The 21,316-nt window shown below is 44.3% G+C and overlaps 2 protein-coding genes, 1 long non-coding RNA gene and 1 other non-coding gene across 7 annotated transcripts in view; 2 read left to right on the top strand and 2 right to left on the bottom strand.

Annotated features, from left to right (window-relative positions):
- Positions 1-13,048, top strand: part of LOC115376749 (uncharacterized) — a 37,865-nt gene extending 24,817 nt beyond the window's left edge. Inside the window, exons 1-3 of one of the 2 annotated variants that reach the window (XR_003929841.1) lie at positions 11,396-11,429; positions 12,092-12,283; positions 12,773-13,048. This is a non-coding gene — a long non-coding RNA (uncharacterized LOC115376749). Of the gene's footprint in view, positions 1-11,395; positions 11,430-12,091; positions 12,284-12,533; positions 12,574-12,772 lie in introns of those variants that run through there. The other variant, XR_003929840.1, reaches the window with a different exon arrangement.
- Positions 1-21,316, top strand: part of LOC115376998 (coxsackievirus and adenovirus receptor-like) — a 153,777-nt gene that overhangs the window by 82,345 nt on the left and 50,116 nt on the right. The window lies entirely within an intron of this gene.
- LOC115376686 (uncharacterized) overlaps positions 3,660-21,316 on the bottom strand; it is a 45,252-nt gene continuing 27,595 nt past the window's right edge. For 2 of the 3 annotated variants that reach the window (XM_030076440.1, XM_030076438.1), the window contains exon 3: positions 3,660-4,306. In XM_030076440.1, the coding sequence (XP_029932300.1) occupies positions 3,927-4,306 (380 nt within the window). In that variant the 3' untranslated portion in view covers positions 3,660-3,926. The remainder of the gene's footprint in view (positions 4,307-21,316) is intronic. The other variant, XM_030076439.1, reaches the window with a different exon arrangement.
- On the bottom strand, positions 8,800-8,905 carry LOC115377230 (U6 spliceosomal RNA). The gene has a single exon (XR_003929978.1). It is a non-coding gene; the product is annotated as a U6 spliceosomal RNA (small nuclear RNA).

Raw genomic sequence — 21,316 nt, forward strand, 5'->3', positions numbered from 1 at the left:
AGCTTGACAACGACGTCTCCTGCTGTTCACAAGTCGACTTATTGTCTGCTGAGGCATGGCATCCCACTCTTCTTGAAGGGCGGCCCTCAGGACATTGAGGTTCTGGGGTACAGAGCTCCGAGCCTCTACACGGCGACTCAGCTGATCCCATAGGTTTTCTATGGGATGCAGGTCTGGAGAAAGTGCAGGCCACTCCATCTGAGGTACCCCAGTCTCCAGCAGCCGTTCCCTAATGATACGACCTCGATGAGCTGGAGCATTGTCGTCCATGAAGATGAAATTAGGCCTGTGTTGTTGATGCAGCGGCATAATGACTGGATTAATGATGTTATTCAGGTAGTATGGGCTTGTCACTGTACCATTCACAAAGTGTAGGGCAGTTCTGTACTGACTAGACACACCTGCCCACACAGTAACACCACCACCACCAAAGGCTCGTCTGGTCACAACAGTGGCTGATGCATAGTGCTCTCCTTGACGTCTCCAACATCGTTGGCGGACATCATTTCTGCTCAACATGAATCGGCTTTCATCAGAGAACAGCACTGAGGCCCACTGGTCCCTCGTCCAGCGTAAATGCTCCCTGGCCCATGCAAGACGATGACACCTGTGCCTGGTGGTGTGGTCAGGTACCCTTGCAGGTCGTCTAGCACGCAGACCATGCTGATGTAAACGATTTCGAATGGTCTGACGTGACACTTGGGTGCCTCTCACCTCCCTTAAATGTGCCTGGAGTTGAGTGGCATTCATCATCCGGTTCCACAGGGCACTGTTCACAATGAAGCAGTCATCAGTGTGGGATGTGGCCAAAGGACGTCCACTTCTATGCCTTTCTGTGACTCTTCCAGTCTCTCTGTATCTCTGTTGCAACCTGCTGATGACACTCTGTGACGCTCTAAGCTCAGTGGCCACTTCCGTCTGAGAACATCCTGTTTGAAGCCTCGCAATGGCGAGGTGCTGCTGATCAATTGTTAGGTGTCGTCTTGGTCTCATGATGTCAAAATGTGAACAGCATGATGAGGAGGACTGTTTAAATACCAATTCTAATTGAACCAGGAAATTTATTGGTCGATTCATGGATCAAACACCTGTTGTGAATTTTGCCGTTAAGCTCCTTGTTAGAGAACAGCAACTTGTGCAAAAAGTACTGAAACATTGAACAGTTGGACATGTGCATTCAAAAGTTTACAGAAGGTCACATTAAGTTCACCTGTAAAGGTTATAATGCATTTTAGGTTCATCCTGAAATTTCACCCAAAAGCCGAATATCCCTAACTTTTTGTGAGTAGTGTAGATAGATCGATATACTTTATTGATCCCAACCAGGGAAATTCTCGTGTTACAGCAGCATCAGTAGTAACATATAATAAAGTTAAATAAAATAGAATAAAGACTAAATATATACAATAAAGACTATAAAGACTAAGACCTAAAAATATACAATAAGGGCTAACCTAAGAGAGATTATTTCATCTCAACACGTTTAATGTGTATTCTTTATTTTCATGACTGTTTACATTACATTACATTACATTACATTCTCACTGAAGGCACCAACACTATGAATTAAACACATATGGAAACATTGTAGAAAAAAAAAAGTGTAAAAACTCTGCTCAAACTCTGTTGAGAGCGGGGGATGGGTCCCTGCTCTGTTTGAACACTTCCTGCAGAAAACACCTGCAGCTGCAAAGAGATGTCAAACTGAGTGCAACCTTGATGCAGTGAATTGCGGCGCTATAGCAAGCCTCTAAAGTTCAAAACTTTGAAAATTCATAACAAATCAACCATTATGTGCTACAGCTTCACAGCTTTTATCAAACTGTAGCCTCAATACTGAAGAAACTTTTGTGCACTCAAACCTATTGCAAATTATGAAGTCCATCACTCTGTTTTTTTCAAAAACTGTAACACTTATTAAACCTAACTCCACCCACAATTTTTGCTCAAATGTCACCAAACCTGCTACAGAGCATCTTCAGACTGTCCTACACAAACGATCCACACAGATTTTTGATTTATCAAAAATTGAGCCTACAATGCATCTAAATGTTTGACTGTAAACGGTACTGTAAACATACAGTAAATAAATCTTCAATGTTCATGAAAAAAATAGAAAAGATTTTTGGCGTCATGGTAGATGATGTGTGGCGAATTTCAAATGTGTATCTCAAAACTGAATTTTTGACAGCATTGTGAATTTTGCTCTCATGTGAACAATTGGAGTCAATGCAAGAATGACATTTTTAAATATCAGTTTTTAAATTCTGGAGCAAATCAATCATTGTTAAAAACAAATGATCAATATCTCCATACCGTCTAGATGCAATATGTGTATTTTCAGATTTTTGTCTTAATAACTGAATTTTTGACAGCTGTTTAAAATCTGCCTTTCCATGCATGGCTGGCTGCTGTGCTGCAGGTCAGTGATTGGCTCAGTCAGTTTGTGAAGCTCCATGTGAAGTTTTAGCTCAGTGAGATAGAGGCCAGGCCTCGGTGTCAGAGACTGTGAGTTCAAGCCTCAGCTTGTGCAACATTCCCATGTGCGAAAATTCACCAAACTTTGCACAAAGGTCCAGTCCCATGCCAGATCATCATTGTCAGATTTTTGTCTTGATGACTTATTTATTTATTTATTTTACAGTGGTTTGAAATCTGCCTTTCTATGCATAGGCGGCTGCTGTCATGTGATTGTCTTAGTCAGTTTGTGAAGCCTCACATGAATTGACACTTGTCAATTAGCTCAGTGAGATAGAGTGCTGTCCTTCATGCCAGAAACTGAGTTTAAGCCTCAACTGATAGAAAATGCACATTAGAATGCCACCTTTCTTTTCATCCTCCTGTTCTCTACTTGTTGCTCAGAATTGCCTAAACTTGTCCTTCGCGCTTTCAGCTTGACAGACCTACGCGACTGAGAGCAGCAGTTACCTTTTCTTGGAAATCATGTGGTACAGAGAGAGAGAGAGAGAGAGAGAGAGAGAGAGAGAGAGAGAGAGAGTCTGATCATAACCTGTAACCACCTAAAGTCCATCTCCACATGACTAAGTGTGTGTGTGTGTGTGTGTGTGTGTGTGTGTGTGTGTGTGTGTGTGTGTGTGTGTGTGTGTGTGTGTGTGTGTGTGTGTGGTCTTTTAAACGTCTTTGTAAACTCGGACAGTGAAGGAACATTTTCTTTGGAGTGGCTTTGCTCTCCTCCACTCATTTGTGTCACAGCGTCTCTCTGCTCTCTGCCGTCTCACTTCCTGATGAAGCTGAGGACAGTGAGCTCTGCTCAGCAGCAGCTACAACACACACACACACACACACACACACACACACACACCTCTCAGGCTGAACTGGTTTTTATTTCAGGAAGCATCGACCAGCAGATCAGGTCAAAGTTTCTGAGAAAAATGTTTTTCTCTTCCAAACCCTGAGGTCTGTTCAACAAGTGCATTACATGTGCATTACAGTGTACTGTAATGCACATACACAGTGCTTTACAGAATAAATGATAAAAGACTCATAAAGAATCTGAGAAAATTTTTAAAAAACGTCAGACACAGGAGGAATCGCAGCCTCCATCACTACAGACTTCAGTTATTAACAAGCACGTACAAATACAGTATACAGATGGTCACACACACGTGATGAATCTGCCTCGTTCTTTGACACTGTTGAACTTAAAGCCAGAAGAAGAGAGGGAGTGAGGACAGATTTCAAACTTCAAGTATCAGTGAGCTGCTCAGCTCACACCTGTCCAGGTAGACGGTGTCAATACAGTCTGTTCAAACCAGATGACTGAAGCAGAGAAGCTGCAGCTGGAAGCTCAGGTAAACACAGAGTCAGAAGTCATTATCATCACAACAGCTCCAGTTCAGCTGTGGCAGCATCCTGAATGGTAAATGAGCAGCATTTCTGTAGCGCTTTGCTCGTCTACTGACCTCTCAAAGTGCTTTACCGTGTTTTGTCTGGCCACCATGCAGTGCGCCGAGCTGTCCGTCTGGAGCGTTGAGGGGTTCAGTATCTGGCTCAAGGGCACTTCGACAAACTCTGGGGGAACTGGGGATTGAACCGGGAGCCCTCCGGTTACCAGACAACCGCTCTACCTCCTGAGCCACACTCCCCGCCGATACCTTCTCCTTGTTCTCCTGTCTGTGTTCTCCACTTGCTTTTTGTTTTCTGTACATCACAACAGCCACAACAGAAACAACCACAATAAACACTAACAGTACAGCAACTACAGGCACTGCAACATGACTACGCCCAGCAGGTTCATCATGGTCATTCACAGAGTCGTGACTCATTTTGTCTCCATCTGAAGTGTCTGAAACAACAAAATCAAAGACAAAGACAGAGACAGAGACAAAGTCAGGTTGGTGAGTAAACAGATGAGGGTCAGAGGAAAAGGCTGCATGTCCTCCTCATCAGACTCATGTGGGAGTTTGTCTGGAAACATGTCAGTTTTCTCTCCTGACTCTCACTGACTGAACTGAGGGGAACATGTTTGGTACCAACAAGGGTTAGGACACATGTTCAAGACAACATGTCCATCTGTGAAGGGCTTCACTTGTGGAACAGCTGGGACAAGGCCTTTTGAAAAATGGACCTCACTTTATGCATTTAAAAATATAGATTTAACAATAAGGAAGGAAACAGAATAAATGATTCCTGCTGCTCACATCAGTCATTATCTACTGTAGTGCTATGAAATCATGATCAAAGTATAAAGTCAAGCTCTCATATTTCTGTCCTGTGTCTGTTCAGAATCCACCTCCAACATGAAATAAAACAGACCTCAGGTCAGATGTCATCCTGTCCCAGTTAAACTCACCTGGATCTACAACCTCCAGCCTGATGGTGCAGATGGGAGCAGTTGGAATAAAGGCTCTCTTCCTGCGTTTGGCACCAGCAGATACAAAACGACACTCGTATGTTCCACTGTCCTCCTTCTTCACGTTCTTCAGAATCACAGACAGGTCGCCGTTCTTCATCTCTTTGTCTTTCAGCTCCACCTGGTTCTTAAAAGACAGATGCTGGTCCTCTGATTCAATGTGTCCGTCTCGAACAAGGAAGACATGTTCTTCTTTCTTCAGGTCAGTTCTGCTCCACTCTGCTGCTGCGATGTCAGGAGCCTGACAGCTCAGGGTGACATCGTCTCCAGGTTGAACTGTCAGGTTCAGGTTCAGGTCTAAAGGACAATGGAAAAACAAACCCAGAACAGAAAAGTTAACAACACAGATCTTCAAACAGATTCCAGTTTCTGTCAGTTCAAACTTCAAATGGATCCCCAAACACTCAGAAGCCGTCGGCTCATCAGTTTGAACATCAGCCCGTTCACAAATAAGCACAAGTCATTTGTAAGTGCAGAGAACATCCATCATATCTAAGAAATCTTCCAGCTGTTTCCACAGTTTAATGTGCTGAATTCATAAACTTACCAAGTTTTAATGACTTTTAAATATTTTGATGACAATAAACATTTGATTCATTATTTTGTCAACGGTGTTACGCAAAAATGTGTCATATAAACATGAATGAGGTAAAACACATTTGAAAACACATTTCTGTCTCTGGTCCAGATGTGTGTGTTTGTTAAATATTCAACATGAGGTCAGTGTTGAGGACGGAGTCACTGAACTGCTGGAGGGAGCGACATGCTGCAGCTTGGATGAAGCTGCAAACACACAGGAGCCAGTGCAGTGGAGCAACCTGTGGAGCCAGAGACTGTAACACACACACACACACACACACACACACACACACACACACACACACACACACACACACACTCACCTTCAGAGGAAGCAGCCAGGTGACAGATCAGGGAGCTCAGAGCCAGGAGGGACGCAGCGCTGAGAGAAGCCATGAGAGCAGAGATCTGCCTCTGTGTGTGTGTGTGTGTGTGTGTGTGTGTGTGTCTGTCTGTCTGTGTCTCTCTCTGTCTTCCTGCTTCCTGAACCTTCTCTTATATATACCGAGGCGCTCCTCTGGGTCGCGTGATTTACAAGAAGCGGTTCTGGTGGTGCGTTCAGGTGCTCTCAGTGTTTCAGTTTAATTCAGTTCCAGTCTAAAGTTTGTCCACAGCTTCTCCTTCAGTGTTTTCTCTTTGTTTTGATTCTGTTCCACATTGCAGATCAATACTAAAGACACCAAACACACACACACACACACACACACACACACACACACACACACACACACACACACACACACACACACACACACACTCACACACACACACACACACACACACACCAGTTTAGAGTCTGAGGCTGAATGACAGGGACTGTGTTCTCAGAGGAAGCTCCATACAGCCACAGGTGTGTGAGGCCTCCCTCTGCTGGCTCAGAGGAGAACTGCAAGAGTGTGAGAGAAAATAACTACAAACTTCTTCCTTTTTTTTTTTTTTTTTTTTTTTTTTTTAAAGTAAAATCTTGTTGGAGGTCCCAGCTCAGCTTGTTGGTGATCCTTAATGATGGAGGGCAGAGAGCAGTTTCTAGGTTGTAACAATCAGCCTAAATGGATAGGGATAATTACCAAAAAAATACAGAGGATAACTCTTATGAACAAGTTAATGGATATGTTTGGTCTTCATTTTACTGAACTGGGCGATAAATGACAGAAACAGAACTGCATTTACCGTGCTTGTATATTTTTAATAAAAAAAAAAAGAAAGAAAAGAAAAGAAAACATAAATTCTAACACATGGCAGGTAAGGTACATGACAGGTAAAACTCAAAGTCCGTCAGTGAAGCGACAGGGACCGAGCGAGTGAGGGAGAGAAACTTAACGTTAGTCTTTAAAAACAAATCGGTCGGAGTGAATTAATTGGAAATATGGATGCCAAACAATTTATAAATTATTTTAATGAGAACAATTCCTTAGCTGTGAGTGAACCCTAAAGAGGCGGGAACAAACATTTTGCTTTTGCTAATCACCTTTTCAGGCTGTTATCACTTTACCTCTGAAATAAAGACGACAGTTTTCACAGATGTGTTGATTTATTAAATGTTTATTTCGATGTACAGACGCAAACAAATTGACAAATTAATTAAATCAATGGCCGAGGAAACTCATAGAGAATAAACAAATGAATAATGATTAATAGGCTAATCAATAACTGATGACATTAACACATTAAGTTATAGCCGCACATCTCCGTGGGAAATCTTACAGGTACTGTCCGTGGTGCTGAATCTGCCTCCGCCTCAGCAGGTACTGTCTGTGGTGCTGAATCTGCCTCAGCCTCAGCAGGTACTGTCCGTGGTGCTGAATCCGCCTCCGCCTCAGCAGGTACTGTCTGTGGTGCTGAATCTGCCTCAGCAGGTACTGTCTGTGGTGCTGAATCCGCCTCCGCCTCAGCAGGTACTGTCTGTGGTGCTGAATCTGCCTCAGCCTCAGCAGGTACTGTCCGTGGTGCTGAATCTGCCTCAGCAGCTGCTGTCTGTGGTGCTGAATCTGCCTCCGCCTCAGCAGGTACTGTCCGTGGTGCTGAATCCGCCTCCGCCTCCGCGGGTACTGTCCGTGGTGCTGAATCCGCTTCCGAGGGTACTGTCCGTGGTGCTGAATCTGCCCCAGCAGGTACTGTCCGTGGTGTTGAATCTGCCTCAGCAGGTACTGTCCGTGGTGCTGAATCTTCCGAAGCATTCCATTCTCTTTATTATAGAAATTAAAGCTCCATAAAATTCACGGAGGATCTTGTTTAGCTCTACTTTCCTTACAGGTGAGAAATCAGCTGTCTGCCCGGTGTTTGTCAGGTAGTCATTTTACGGCCCAAGACGTTGACCGGGCCGTACCGGCTTCATTTCCTGACCTCTCCAGCTGATCCAGCTCTTCACTCGTCACTCTCGCGTATCTCTCCTTTTTCTCTTCTGTCTTGTCTTCCTCGTTCAGCCGTTTATCCAAACGTAGGTCGCCAAATAAATCAAAATTGACAACAAAACGGTCCATTATGCAGGCGAACAAAGTTGACAGCGGTTTTTGATGCGCCTTTCAGTGAAACGTTTCGTGTTGCCATGGAAACCACACAGACTCGGGCAATAAGATACAAGCGAAGTAATATTTTCAGTGATGAGGTATTTTTCAATTGAGCTCGGCTAGCCGTGCTGTCATGCTCAGTTGAGCACATTCGAGACGTCTGATTGACCAATCAGATTGCTCGGTCGGATCTACCTGTTGTATAATAGATATTTCATTTGCATGCGCTACGCAATTTGAGTTTTGCTGCTTTAATTGACCATTGGCCATGCCAAGAGCCCCACCACACGTTACTATCTATCTATCTATCTATCTATCTATACAGACAGGCAGGCAGACACACATACAGGCAGACAGACAGACAGATAGATAGGTAGATAGATATCCCTCTAAATCTGGCTGGAAAAAATGCCTTAAAAATTTTTCACCCCCGTGGGATCTTGACAGTTTCAGTTCTTCACCTTGATTTTTTAGTTTGTCCCTGTGTCCCATCTGAATCACATGGGACAGGAGATGGGATGGATGTTATCAGATGATCTGATAACATAGAGGGGTGTAAGGTTTATGACCTATACTGCAGCCAGCCACCAGGGGGCGTTTCTTTAAAACAAAAGTGGCTGAACTTTCAAAACAATTGGCCAAAGTGGTAGTGGGTGAAACGTAAAACTGTAGCCAATATAGCTTTCAAACTGACTCATGCATCATGAAACCTGGAGGAGAAAATGCATCATGGACTGAGGGAGAACATGGCTGTCACAGAAATGAGCCACAAACTCCTGGAAAACCTTGAAAAAGTCACATCTCGGCTGTTTTTTAACAGAAGAGACTGCATTTGAAGGGGAAAATGAGGAACGCTTCACGAATTTGCGTGTCATCCTTGCGCAGGGGCCATGCTAATCTTCTCTGTATCTTTCCAATTTTAGTATATGTGCTACCAGAGTAACACAACCACCAGGGGGAGCCGTGCCCTATATGTAGGCTGCCACACCTTTGACTTCTCAGTCATGGTTTGCTCTCAGTTGAGCCACAGAAAATGTCTCCCGGCATCCCAATCAAGCCCATTCTGATGAGACAAATACAGCCGGACCGACCCGCTTCAAGTCCAGTCTGCTCTGCTGGAGGCTGCAAAGCATGCTGGGATGTTTATGCAAAGCAACTGTGACGTCGGCCGCAGGAGACAAAGCAAAGGATCGAACTCCTGCCGTCCCTCCTCCCACATTCCCTCCAGAGGGAAGCAAAATGGCACCACATCTCATATGAAGGAAAAAACCCTGAGATTTGATGCTTTAATGATTAATTGTCCTCTTATTGCAGATGCAGACAATTTAACCAGGAAATCAGGCTCAACAACAACAACTGTATCCCAATCCCCCTCCCACCCCCTGACATTTTACATCAACTTCATGGATTTTACAGCGACTGTCAGCGGTTCTGAGAGTTTCAAGGATTACCAGCGTAGCCAAAATTACAGCAACAGTTCAAACTGTTGTCTGAAAATGACTGATTGATAAAATATCTGTAACATGCTGATTAATGAAGGCAGTTGTTGCAAATGATACTACATGACATCATGAGACATACAGGGATGTTGTACTCACCTCTCTGCTACCTGGCCGTTTGTTTTTCTCCTGGTTTGAGGAGAAGTTCGGACTTCTCCTAAAACCACTGCACTTTTTTAAAAAATGGAGGTGGAAATGGTGTCCAACATCTGGTCTCCGTCTGGGGAAGTCGGGGAAAAGAAAAAGGGGACTTTGCCCAAAATGTTGGAATGTTCCTTTAAATCATTAGTGTCCTGTGTGAAGTTTACCTCAGTGTCAGGTAGGATTTGTTGGTGTGTTTGAGGGAGTCCACTGTGAGACGCTGCTGTTCATCTGCACCTCTGGCTAAAAAACTGAAAGATTACATAAATATATCCCTCAGAGATTCATCTGAATCTAAAGTAGATCATTTTGAAATCTTCTCTTGATAAACCTCTGTTTGCAACTTTTGTGCTGTGTCACCACTCCCCATACACACACATGCTCACCCCATTAATAATAATCATCATAATAATAGTAATAATAATAACTTAAATTTGTATAGCGCCTTTGAAGAAAAAAAAGTTTGTAGTTATTTTCTCTCACACTCTTGCAGTTCTCCTCTGTACCTGCAGAGGGCGCCCTCTCCCACCTGTGGCTGTGTGGTGCCTCCACTGAGCTGGAAAATATTTTTCTTCAAGAGATTCTTTCAGCTCAATAAAAATCATGAACACAGTCCCTGTCATTCAGCCTCAGACTCTAAACTGGGATCTGTGTGTGTGTGTGTGTGTGTGTGTGTGTGTGTGTGTGTGTGTGTGTTCAATTGTATGTTTGATGTTGTACAGTGTGCGTTGATATTTGAAAGCTCGATGTAAACTTGCAGTGCAATACAAGTCCAGTTATCTCTGTTCATGAGCAGTCAGGTTTGGACTCACCTCCTCAGTTTTATTCTGAAAACACTGAGTTTTGTTTCCTCCATAATCCCACATGTGTTCTCTCTCAGTTTGGTGTGTTCAGTGTTAATCTGCAGTTCAATGTGGAACAGAATCAAAACAAAGAGAAAACACTGAAGGAGAAGCTGTGGACAAACTTTAGACTGGAACTGAATTAAACTGAAACACTGAGAGCACCTGAACGCACCACCAGAGCCGCTACTATTAAATCACGTGACCCAGAGGAACGGCTCTATATAAGAGAAGACACACACACACACACACACACACACAGCCAGAGGCAGATCTCCGCTCTCATGGCTTCTCTCAGCTCTGTGTCCCTCCTGGCTCTGAGCTCCCTGACCTGTCACCTGGCTGCCTCCTCTCAAGGTGAGTGTGAGCGGACAGGTTATGTTATGTTATCAAATGTGTTGTACCTCATTCATGTTTATATGACACATTTGTCTGTAACACAGTTGACAAAATAATGAATCAAATGTTTATTGTCATCAAAATATTTAAAAGTCATTAAAACTTGGCAAATTTCTGAATTCAGCACATTTATACTGTGGAAACAGCTGGAAGATTTCTCCCAAAAGAAAACAGATTGACTTTGTGGCTGATGTGAAACGTTTGCTTTTCCATCGTCCTTTAGCCCTGAACCTGAACCTGACAGTTCAACCTGGAGACGATGTCACCCTGAGCTGTCAGGCTCCTGGTGGTGTCGACATCGCAGCAGCAGAGTGGAGCAGAACTGACCTGAAGAAACTAGAACATGTTTTCCTTTCTGTAGACGGGCACACTGATTTAGTCTACCAGCATCCGTCTTTTGAGAACCGGGTGGAGCTGAAAGACAAAGAGATGAAAAACGGTGACCTGTCTGTGAGTCTGAAGAACGTGACGAAGGAGGACAGTGGAACATACGAGTGTCGCTTTAAAGCTGCTGCTGCCAAACACAAGAAGAGAACCGTTATTGATGATGATCCCATCAGCATCATCTGCCTGGAGGTTGTAGATCCAGGTGAGTTTAACTGGGACAGGATGACATCTGACCTGAGGTCTGTTTTATTTCATGTTGGAGGTGGATTCTGAACAGACACAGGACAGAAATATGAGAGCTTGACTTTATACTTTGATCATGATTTCATAGCACTACAGTAGATAATGACTGATGTGAGCAGCAGGAATCATTTATTCTGTTTCCTTCCTTATTGTTAAATCTATATTTTTAAATGTATAAAGTGAGGTCCATTTTTCAAAAGGCCTTGGCCCTTGTCCCAGCTGTTCCACAAGTGAAGCCCTTCACAGATGGACATGTTGTCCTGAACATGTGTCCTAACCCTTGCTGGTACCAAACATGTTCCCCTCAGTTCAGTCAGTGAGAGTCAGGAGAGAAAACTGACATGTTTCCAGACAAACTCCCACATGAGTCTGATGAGGAGGACATGCAGCCTTTTCCTCTGACCATTATCTAAACATAGCACAAAAAGTAAGAAAAAATTTATAATTGTGGCACCACTTAAAAGGGAAATGAACAGGCTTTCCAACGGTATGAGATTTATTGCCAAGAAGCATTGTTACAACAAAGAAATAATCTACCAAACACAAATTTCCTTACTTTTCGTGCTGTTTATTTACCTGATGAAGCTGTCTCTGTCTTTGTCTTTGATTTTGTTGTTTCAGACTCTGTGGATGACCATGACCTTGATGAACCTGCTGGGCGTGGACGAGCTGCAGCGGCTGTAGTTCCTGTACTGGCAGTGCTTATTGTCGTTCTTTCTGCTGTGGCTGCTGTGATGCGCAGAAAACAAAAAGCAAGTGGAGAACACAGACCGCTGTACAGTGAGGATACATGAACTCCTCAGCTGAAAGCAGGTGTGTCAAAAGTGTCAGGAGTGTGTCAGGAGTGTTACAGGAGTGTGTCAGGAGTGTGTTAGGAGTGTGTCAGGAGTGTTAGGAGTGTGTTAGCAGTGTGTTAGGCGTGTGTCAGGAGTGTGTTAGGAGTGTGTCAGGAGTGTGTCAGCAGTTTTAGGAGTGTGTTAGAAGTATGTCAGAAGTGTTAGAAGTGTGTGAGGAGTGTTAGGAGTGTGTTAGGAGTGTGTCAGGAATGTTTCAGGAGTGTTAGGAGTGTGTCAGGAGTGTTAGGAGTGTGTCAGGAGTGTGTTAGGAGTGTTAGGAATGTGTCAGGAGTGTGTCAGGAGTGTGTCAAGAGTGTTAGGAGTGTGTTAGGAGTGTGTTAGGAATGTTTCAGGAGTGTTAGGAGTGTGTCAGGAGTGTTAGGAGTGTGTCAGGAGTGTGTCAAGAGTGTTAGGAGTGTGTCAGGAGTGTGTTAGGAGTGTTAGGAGTGTGTTAGGAGTGTGTCAGGAGTGTGTTGTGGTTCTGGATCCAGATGCTGCCTCAGCTGAACTGTAGCTGTGTGTGAGTCGGGTGGAGGAGGCCAGCGGGGTCGGCTCGGCTGATGTCAGGTTGTGTCGGGCTTCACATGAGAGAAGCAGGAACAAATGGCCGATCATGTGTGTCTACTCTGGTAATATTCACCATATTAAGTTACTGAAAATTTGATGGCTGACGCCCTATATCGCGCCTTAGTTGCGTTGTATAAGCATGATTCTGTAATTCTCCTAGAGGTACCAAGGCTGCAGAAGGGATTTGCATTTTGGAATGGGCTTGAAGCATACAATGTTGTATTTTGTTAGTCTTCCAGTATCACGTAGTGTTCTCTTTTGGGGTACCGATGACCTAATCTTGAGTTTATGTTGCTACTTACTGTAAAATTTTGGCCCTGGTGGGTCTCCACTCTTACGTTTTTCTTTGTAGGAGGCCTGCATTTGGGAGTGGCAGAGGTGGGCCGGGTGGATGAGCCACACCTGCACCTACTTCCACTAATTGCTGCTCACTGATGTAAAAGAGGGCTGACTGGAGCAGGTCTCTCTCTCTCTCTCTGGTTGTGGCATATTCTCTTTGGCTGATTTGCGATTGACATTCTGACTACAGCCTTTGTTCACACATGCATACACCACTTTTACCACTGACACACTGATACTAGATTGTTTTATTTTTGTGCATGGTTAATTGTTACAAATTAAATTTCTTTTGTTAAACCTGTAAGTATCTGTGTGGTCTTCCCTGTTTTTGTCTGGACTTTGTGCTGATTCATGACAGGCTATAAGGGGGTTTTTAGAATTGGGTTTAAAACAAACAAACAAACAAACAAACAAACAAACAAACAAACAAACAAAAAAAAAAGCCTGTCATGATAACAAATTTTGCTGTGCGATTAATTGCGCAAGAAATTATTGCGATAAGAAATAATATTGCGTAATGTGCTTTTGAGACCATTTTTTTTTTGACATTTTCAGACTATTCTTTAAACTTATATTATGATAATAAAGGTATAATGATGGAAGAGCGTTCCCTCCGTTCATTCCTCTAATGAAGCAGCTCACCTCGCTGACAGACGAGGCTTGACAGTGAACGCTCTTGTCGACGAGAGACGAGGAAAACAAACTCGCATGAATGTGGCAATTAATCGCCGTCAGAAAAGTTACCAACTTCATTTAAATTTACCGTGCAATTAACCGACTTATCGCATATCATGACAGGCCTAAAAAAACAGTAAAATGAACAAAATGGTGACACACACACACACACACATATATATATATATATAATTCACTGTGTTGAGGCTTCACTCAGTTTGATATCGCTGTTCAGGCGTTTTCTCATCAACAGGAAGTGTTTTAAACAGAGCAGCAACCCATCACCTGCTCGAAACTGCAGGAAGCCTCTGTTTTGAAGCTTTGAAGCCTCGTTGCTCAAGTCAGGAGGCGACTCGGCCTCACTGCCCAGTGACTGAATTCAAGACGAGGTGCAGTCAAACCCCTGGTCTCTCTTTTCCATGGCTCATTGTTTCTGCCTGCTGCCTTGTCTCCAGGTGGATTCCTCCTCACAGCGAGCCGACTGCATGTGGCTCAGTCTCGTCTGTGTCAGCCCACAACAGCTTCAACAGAGCCACAAGGCAGGGGGCTTTTACTTTGGAGGAACACTTTGTATGTGCTCTCTGAGTTAAAGCTGATCTAAACCTTTGGAGGAATTAAATAAACTCTGGGGTTTGGGCTGATGGAGACACTGAAGGGCTGGATGGTTGTTTATGCTCTGAATTGCAGGAAACACTGTTGTGGGATGGGTCCCTGCTCTGTTTAAACACTTCCTGTTGACAAGAAAATGCCTGCAGCTGAACAGAGATACCAAACTGAGTGCAGCCTGGACACAGTGAATTCCCTGACTTTTTTTGGTTTCATTTCAGTGAAAATTAGGGGAGTGTCTTTAAAGAAAAAGAAAGCACCAGCTCCCTCAGTGTGACTCAGTGTGTCTCTGTGTGTCTCTGTGTGTCTCTGTGTGTCTCTGTGTGTCTCAGTGTGTTTCAGTGTGTCTCTGTGTGACTCAGTGTGTCTCCTCCCAGTTTCCCAGAAGAAGAGCTGCAGTCTCTGAGGAGAGGACAGCGAGCGTCTCCTGTCTCAGCTCAGCAGCCACAGTTTAACATTCAAAGTCACTGCAGACAGTCTGAGCCTGTTTAGAGCCTGGGACAAAGTTACAGGGTAGAACTGTAGTTTTTCAAAGAAAGAACCAAAAAAAAACGGAGTATCCCCTCATTACACATCTTTGATCTGACTTGAATATAATCTATATAAATAAAACTTCAGCTCCTATCAGAATGAAGAGTGTGGAACAAAAAACACAGGGGACTTTGGTCTTTTGCTTACATTTGAAATTCAAAACCGCCCTTATCAACTCATAACTCATAACCCCCCCCCCCCCCCCCCCCCTTTTTTTTCTGGAAATCACATTGTACAGAAAGAGAGAGAGAGAGAGAGAGAGAGAGAGAGAGAGAGAGAGAGAGAGAGAGAGAGAGAGAGAGAGAGAGAGAGAGACTTTGACTTTAAAAATACCTTTATTTGAACAATTAAATGATCTTTCAACAACAAATCAGATAAACTCAGATGTTCATAACTAAAAGTAAAAAATCCAGAAATCAGACACATAAAGAGCTTAGAACAACCGTTCCATCTCCTGTCTCCCCCACAGAGCACAGGACTCCTCCCACCAGGTGTGCTATGTGTCTGTTCGTAGCTATTGCTCCATGTATTATCCTCCATTGGAGGTCAGCTGTCCGCTTTTCAACGGGCAGCTTATACAAGGACCTCCAGCTGCCTTTCGGGGACTTGCTTCGACCGAAAACCTCAGTCCACCTCGACACTTTAACCCCCACCAAGGACCCCAGGTTGCGCATTTTCACACAAAGCTGATATGCTGCTTTCTTTTCCAAAACTTCAAACTTTCCAAGCTTTGGAGTTGCAAAAGTTAATAACTTGTGCTCCTCCTCCTGCCACTCCTCCACAGCAGGAGCAATAGTCAGAGAAGGGAAAGCATACTCACATCCCTCACTCCACCGTTCACCCTGAACACAGTTTTCAGCATAAACTCTCAGGGATTCTGACAGGGATGAACAGACCTCCCTCACCAGTCTGTCCAGAATCCTGGGTGATTTAATACCCATCTTCTGTGATAAAGCACCAAGTGAAGTCTTGGCATTCTCCAACAAGTGTCCAACTTTGACACATCCAGCTCTGTGCAGAGCAAAACGCGAACTGGAAGAGGACAGCAACTGTGACTTAATGTAGTTGTTGTGTAGCAAAGGTTCCTCGAGAATCCATTTGCCAGGTGACGCATCATGGTCTCTCATGTACCTTAAACCCTGCCACGCCTCCAGAACAGAAATGTAAAAAGATGTGAGGCCTGTGAGATCCACCTCACCCAGTCTGACCAGAAACAGCTGTTTACTGTATCCTAAAGGGTTTGTTTTTTGAAGAAGCTGCTCAGACGTTTCCTGCCACCTCAAACCATATTGGTAGAGGAGCCTCCGGGCAGTTTGGAGTCTGAAGGACATTATTTTTGATTGAATGTCCACTAGTCCTTGTCCTCCTTCTTCTGCCACAGTGTCGAAGCGACCAAATTGTTGACAACCAAAACTCGTCCCCTATAGGACAGCTGAGGCAGCAGCCATTACCATTTAGACAACTTTACACACACTTTCACCACTAATATGGCTTCTATATTGCTGAATGTCTCAGGCCTCATTTAGAAACTATAATGAAGTAAAGTGCTGCCCCCTGCTGGAGAAACACTGATGTTACTGTCCTCTTTGCCTCTGGGCGCTCTGTACAGTGCAGTAATAATATTATAATCAGAACTGAAAATGTGCATTTAAAGTTTAACAGCGATCCTCCAGCTACAGACCCACCAATCTGTCAAAACTATTAACAGGATGCAGACGGACAAAATGTACTTGCAGGTTTATTATCTTTATATATCTTAATCTGTTTATTTACAGTTTTTCCCAATTGCTAAAACACATTTCTTGAAACCTCCACCCCTCTACCTGAACACATATTGGACTGAGAGGATGAGGTCCACAGTGTTGTAGCAGCGTGTCAGCAGCTGTCTCCAGGTTAAATGGCTGCTGTACTCTCTGCAGACCAGCAGGTGTCGCTGTGCTCTCTCTTTTCAAAGCCCTGAAGCCTCATAAGGCTTCGTCTGCCCACCCCTGCAGTTCAGTCCGTGTTGAGAATAAGCAGCGCAAGTGACTTTTCGGCCAAGTGACTTGACTGACTTAAAATCTTAAATGCCAGGAGAGAGCCCTGGCTGCCACCCCAAATAAACACACAAAAGCACAAAAGTAGCCCTTAAAAAACCAAACTGCCACAGTATGGCACACCTGAGAAGAAGTTAGCCACACTCACACAGGGCATGCATACTCGAGCATATCACACACACACACAGAAACCTGATTCAGACTGATTTCAGTCTGCCTGCTCTAACAGCTCTGAGCTTTAACAGCTTTAGACTGAACAAACTGAGCTGTCGTGAGCTCATTTCACTGAAAACAGGAAGCTGAAGTGTGACTGATCACAAAGGTGTTTCATTTCATCAGACCAGCCAGCATGTTCACCGCAGTGTGAAGAACACACACACGCACACACACACACACACACACACACACACACACACACACGCTGAGCTGTCTCTGTGTGAAACAACAACAACAACAACAACACACACACACACACACACAAACTAACAAGCTGAAGGTGCCACTAAACCTCATGTGATGAATCTGCCTCGTTCTTTAACACTGTTGAACTTAAACCCAGAGGTAGAAAGGGAGTGAGGACAGATTTCAAACTCCAAGTATCAGTGAGCTGCTCAGCTCACACCTGTCCAGGTAGACGGTGTCAATAAAGTCTGTTCAAACCAGAGGAATGAAGCAGAGAAGCTGCAGCTGGAAGTTCAGGTAAACGAGCCCTGCGTTCCAATACTCACACTATCATACTATTTAGTAGGGAAAAAAAGATTTAGTGTGTCCCAATACATAGTATGTCAGATGCAGTATGCCAAGAGTACCAGGATGTTTACTATATCAGGTCAGATTTCGCAGTATGGATTTCAGCATGCTGCTCTGGCCATTCTGACCCACAATCCTTTGTGCAGCGGACGTTACGTCGCACTGCGTGTACAGGCCACGCCCACATACGGATGACAACAAAACACACATATCGCACAAAACTCGCTCAGTGACAGCAGCAGCGACAGGAAGATAGAAGATAATAAATATGACAGACGACAGTGCAGTATGAAACAACACCGGCATTTTGACAACAACATTCAAATGTGGAGCTACGGACGGCGGCAGAAGTGAGCGAGAGGGTTGGACTTCAGGGATGATGTATGTATTGTGTCCCAATCGTATGCATATGCATGCATATTCCATACTAAACTACATACTTTGTAAGGGCAGCTGCAGTACATACTAAAAGTAAAAAGTATAAGTATGCGATTTGGAACGCAGGGACAGAGCTGGAGCTGCAGCCTCACTGACAGACATCATCATCATCATCATCATCATCATCACCATCATCATCATCATCAGCAGCAGCAGCAGCAGCAGCAGCAGCATGGATGATGATTCATAGATTACTGCTATTCACAGATTTGGGGAAGTGGAACTCTAAGCGGGACGGCGGGGTACGGAGACTCTCTCAGTGTTATAAGCCAAGCCAGCAGTCTGATAGTCTATGTTGTGAGAAACACCCCGGAGTCATCTAGCTACACTAGACAACTCCACACACACACTAGTTTTACACCCAGTAGTCTCTCTAATCACCTGCCACCTGCCGAGTCCCTTGTGTCAAACAGAACAGCTCAAATCTTTATTTCCAGACAAAAGAGCGGCGCCGTCCCCAGCAGGATGAAGGCCGTTTGCTTTCAGCAGGTGAGGGCGGCCCCAGAAGGAAGGCCAGTTATCCACAAAGCCAAAACCGTGCTCAGCACAGTGACGGCCAGCCAGGGGTTCAACGAGGTCAACCTACTGTACATGTCATCATTACCCCTCACCGGTAAGGGACCAGAGATAATACAAAACCCAACACGAACCACAACATGTTGCCCAAAATGAACAAAAAGAATGTCTGAACTAACAGAAAGAAGGAAGACAGACTTTGTGTTTTTTTCCTGTTGATTTATGTACAGAGACCAGATAGAGAATAACATGACTGTTTCCAAACCCTGCAGCTTCTCTGTCCACAGAAGAAGAGTCTGACTGCATTACACAGACTTCTGACTGCAGCCCACAGACCAGTGCTGAGAGGACTTTTTTTTAGGTTTTTCTAGACTCCTGGTCAGGACTCAGTGTTGTGTAGGCAAGTAGGCATACTGTGACCTACTACTACATTTTATACATGACTGTTTCCAAATGAGTTTGATTCTTCATCATTATAAATGTCTTTTTCTATAACACACGCAGTGAACAGGCTGGAGTGAATGTCAAAGAGGAAAAACATGAAGCCAAACCTGCTGGTACATGTCTCACCTGAAGCCTCAGAGGAGCCACAGTCAGGTGCTTGTCTGTGTGTTTGAAACATGATTATCATTACATTAATATGAACTGGAGAGCTGGCTGGTCTAATGAGAGGCCTGATGTGTGGAAAAGTGATTGAAAAAAACAAACAAACAAAACAAAACTACACTATATTACCAAAAGTATTCGCTCACCCATTCAAATGATCAGAATCAGATGTCCTAATCACTTGGCCTGGCCACAGGTGTATAAAATCAAGCACTCAGGCATGCAGACTGTGAAACAAGACATTTGTGAAAGAATGGGCCGCTCTCAGGAGCTCAGTGAATTCCAGCGTGGAACTGTCATAGGATGCCACCTGTGCAACAAATCCAGTCGTGAAATTTCCTCGCTCCTAAATATTCCACAGTCAACTGTCAGCTCTATTATAACAAAATGGAAGCGTTTGGGAACAACAGCAACTCAGCCACGAAGTGGTAGGCCACGTAAAGTGACGGAGAGGGGTCAGCGGATGCTGAAGCGCATAGTGCAAAGAGGTCGCCGACTTTCTGCACAGTCAATTGCTACAGAGCTACAAACTTCATGTGACCTTCAGATTAGCCCAAGTACAGTACGCAGAGAGCTTCATGGAATGGGTTTCCATGGCCGAGCAGCTGCAGCCAAGCCACACATCACCAAGTGCAATGCAAAGCGTCGGATGCAATGGTGTAAAGCACGCCGCCACTGGCCTCTAGAGCAGTGGAGACATGTTCTCTGGAGTGATGAATCACGCTTTTCCATCTGGCAATCTGATGGACGAGTCTGGGTTTGGAGGTTGCCAGGAGAACGGTACATTTCAGACTGCATTGTGCCGACTGTGAAATTTGGTGGAGGAGGAATTATGGTGTGGGGTTGTTTTTCAGGAGCTGGGCTTGGCCCCTTAGTTCCAGTGAAAGGAACTTTGAATGCTTCAGGATACCAAAACATTTTGGACAATTCCATGCTCCCAACCTTGTGGGAACAGTTTGGAGCGGGCCCCTTCCTCTTCCAACATGACTGTGCACCAGTGCACAAAGCAAGGTCCATAAAGACATGGATGACAGAGTCTGGTGTGGATGAACTTGACTGGCCTGCACAGAGTCCTGACCTGAACCCGATAGAACACCTTTGGGATGAATTAGAGCGGAGACTGAGAGCCAGGCCTTCTCGACCAACATCAGTGTGTGATCTCACCAATGCGCTTTTGGAAGAATGGTCAAAAATTCCTATAAACACTCTCCTCAACCTTGTGGACAGTCTTCCCAGAAGAGTTGAAGCTGTAATAGCTGCAAAAGGTGGACCGACATCATATTGAACTCTATGGGTTAGGAATGGGATGGCACTTCAGTTCATAGTATGAGTAAAGGCAGGTGAGCGAATACTTTTGGTAATATAGTGTATATTGCTCAATGTCTCAGGCCTCATTTGGAAACAATAGTATAGTGCTGCCCCCTGCTGGAGAAGCACTGATGTTGCTGTCCTCTTTCCCTCTTGGTGCTCTGTACGGTACAACATTACAGTTTTTTTCAATCACTTTTTCCAGTATAATGAAACTGGGATCCACTTTGTTGTCATCTTCACCTCCAAACCACAGCAGAAGGTTTCTTTTGCAAATGTTTTCATCCCTTTTCATTGGATTCACACGATGTTTCACTTCTCACATGTGTCATTTCCATGGCCCTGACTCCACAGTGACTTCACTGTGGAGGTCAAAAGCAAAACATCTACTCACAGCTGATAGAAATGAGCTGCATCTCTATGAAATCTCTAGTGCACCTGCATCACTGCCCTTTCCACAAATCACCAATCACCAATCAATCAGGATGCACCTATAAAAAAGGGGCCTATAAATTGTATTCTGTATTTTTTTCAACTCCTTTGAGTTTTTTTTTTGCCATCAACACAGTTAAATTTCACCTCAAAGTCTTTCTGAGTTTGTGACCCTTCCGCATCATCAGCAGGTATCTCAGGGTCAC

Source organism: Myripristis murdjan, chromosome 18 (genome assembly GCF_902150065.1).
Source record: "Myripristis murdjan chromosome 18, fMyrMur1.1, whole genome shotgun sequence".
NCBI classification, from domain to species: domain Eukaryota; kingdom Metazoa; phylum Chordata; class Actinopteri; order Holocentriformes; family Holocentridae; genus Myripristis; species Myripristis murdjan.